This window comes from Temnothorax curvispinosus, unplaced genomic scaffold (assembly GCF_003070985.1).
Source record: "Temnothorax curvispinosus isolate PA1 unplaced genomic scaffold, ASM307098v1 QBEX01015572.1, whole genome shotgun sequence".
Classification (NCBI taxonomy): domain Eukaryota; kingdom Metazoa; phylum Arthropoda; class Insecta; order Hymenoptera; family Formicidae; genus Temnothorax; species Temnothorax curvispinosus.
The window spans coordinates 1-2,729 of record NW_020225352.1 but is presented as its reverse complement, the minus strand read 5'-3'; the positions used below and the strand labels follow the sequence as shown (position 1 = coordinate 2,729).

Genomic DNA, 2,729 nt, shown 5'->3' with positions numbered 1-2,729 from the left:
TCGAGTTAATATAACGAATAACTACATCGCATATTAAATTTACTCGTCAACTCGAAATGACAATGGAATGATGAACGTGTCAGTCTGGAATACCAAATAGCAAGGAAGACGTCACATCATAGGGAAACGCAACACGTTACGCTCCATCACAGCTCATTATCTCACCTTCACCCTCCGATATCGGCTCGCGCCGCCAATTAGTCGCGTATGTCGACTGGTGCCAATCGGGCGTTCAACGTCATTAATTTGCTCCAATTCCCCGATGCCGATTCCCCTTATCCCGCTCCCATTCCTACATTCAATTAATCAATTACACCGTCAGATGTAACGCGCGCGCGCGCGCGTTAAGTAACAATTCCACACACTCCCGCGTTACCGTACTTGAGCATATCTTCGAGGATAAAGAAAAAGGGGAAAAAAAAGGGAACCGTCCCGCCGCGTTACAGACTCTCCGCAGTCCGAGTATAAACGTGAGACCAACGCCTTATTTCTCAGACTCCCCGGTATCCCTCGGATCAGCAGGCTCGCCGCAGGGGAACCCGACGACGGACGCACCTTCACCCATAAACTTTCCTGCTCCAGGGGAGAGCATGGCCGACACCTCAACCCTGTCGCCGGAGACGAACATGCCGAGCTCGCCGGGCTGCCAGATCAGAGTGTCGAACGAGTACCTGCTGGGCAGTCCGAGTCCAGGGCCACCGCGCGGAGGGGACTCTCTTCGTGGTGTCGGCAGCGGTGATGGCGGAGGTGGGAGAGGAAGCGGCCAAGAGGGTCGCGATGCGGGGTGCTCTGATCGCGCGTCGCCCGACTCGGTCTTCCCGGATGCCGGTCCGATGGTGAGCTTCAGGGTCGCCGATGAGCAGCAACAGCAGCATCATCAGCAATCGCAGCAGCAGCACCAACAACAACAGCAACGCTCCGCCACCCCCGTGCCGATCAAATCGTCGCCGTACTCCCCGGTCCAGGTCTCGTCGACTCCGATTGCCCAGGAGGCCTCCTCGAGGAGTGACAGCCCGGATCTGAAGGGCGACCTATCGTCCGTCCAGACCAAGGAAGAGTCCGACAATTCGGTCTTTGACGGAGGTGGAGGCGGCGGTGGTGGTGGTGGCGGTGGCAGTGGAGGTGTCAGCGGTCGTTCGGAAGCCTCCAACCAACCTAGTCACCGGAATAGCCCGTCATCTCAATTCAACCTGGGCCAGAACGTCAGTCCCGGCGCGGTTGGTTCGGCCGGACCGCACGGAACCGTGCAACAGCAGCAACAATCGCCACCAGCGCCGCCGAGGTCGCGCGCGCCCTCGGTACCACCGCACCTGCTAGCGGCTCATCATCATCAATTTTGGTCGCAGAATACTACTAGCGTACAGGGATTCGCTACGCAGAGGCTACTCAACGGTGTCATCAGCAGCGCCGTCAACTACGGCGGGCAGAATGTCACGACCGTCTCCACCTCCGGAGGTGGTACCGCCAGCTCTAGCGGTACCAATTCCAGTTGCGTCACTACCGGCGCTACCACCACGGCAATCTCGTGTAAGTTTTGTGATTATCGTATTATACATTTTTTACTAAATCGAATACTCATATTAATCAATAATTTATCCCTTCATATTTAATCATTAACCATTTTCAATTCCTCATTATATACTTATATATCATGATGAGGTGTTACTCATATAAAATTACTAAACATAATTCTTAAAAATCATACAATAAAATTTATAACAAAAGTACTCTTCACCTCGGGAAGAGAATCTAACACAAATCCCCCCCCCCCCCATTTATCGTTTAGATCCATAAAATTGGAAATTGTCGCATCTTAGTGTCAGTTATAAAAATCGCGTAAGATATCCGTAAAATTTCAAAACCGCTTATAATTCTGACAGAAAATACCATTCTTATTCGCTTTCTTACTCTATGATTGTACATATGATCACGACAATCACGTGACAAATATGGAATTCGTGGAAGAGCAAAAGAGGTGCAGGGGAAAATGTTAAGGACCCGAAAATTTAATTATACATATGTATGTATAAATAGATTATATAGAGCATTCGTCGATGATTTATTTCAGGCGAAAGTATGAAACCACCGGCGCAGAGAGCAGCGCCGGCACCACCGCGGCCCCCGCCCACGGTGTTAATGGGCGAGATCGGCGGTGTCCGTACGATGATATGGTCGGCACCACCGTTGGACCCGGTACCGCCACCGGCGGCATCCTGGTCGGCGACAGCGGCGGCGGCCGCCTCGTGCTCCTCGTCGGAGGAGTCGGCCGCCCAGCTGTTGCTGAACCTCGGCCAGGAGTCCAGGGGTAAACCACCCTCGTCCTCCTCCGCAGTCTCGTACTCATCCGCCGCCGGGCCGCCGCTCAACATGGAAAGGCTGTGGGCCGGCGATCTGACGCAGCTGCCGGCGGCGCAACAAATGCAGGCGCTGAATCTCACGGCATCCGGTTCCGCCGCGCAGCCGTGGGTCAGCAACGGCGGTACCGTTGTCAAATCCGAAACGGCCTCGCAGTCCATATCGGTGGCACCGCCTGCACCCCCCTTGCCGCCTCAGGAGCACGAGGAGGACGAAACGCCTATGATATGCATGATCTGTGAGGACAAGGCGACCGGCTTGCACTACGGCATCATCACGTGCGAAGGGTGAGTGTCCCTAACCATGCTTACGAGATTGTGTTATCTTCATGTACACGAACTATTGTTCGCAGATCTCATCGCGTGTATTTTGAC

General features: G+C 53.8%; 1 protein-coding gene across 1 annotated transcript; it reads left to right on the top strand.

Moving 5' to 3' along the window:
- Window positions 1-495: 495 nt before the first annotated feature.
- On the top strand, window positions 496-2,646 carry LOC112465865 (hormone receptor 4-like; the record flags this gene model as incomplete). The annotated part of the gene is made up of 2 exons (XM_025033632.1): window positions 496-1,527; window positions 2,069-2,646. Coding segments are annotated over 2 exons (1,610 nt in total), but the record flags the coding sequence as incomplete, so codon positions are not given.
- Window positions 2,647-2,729: the final 83 nt, after the last annotated feature.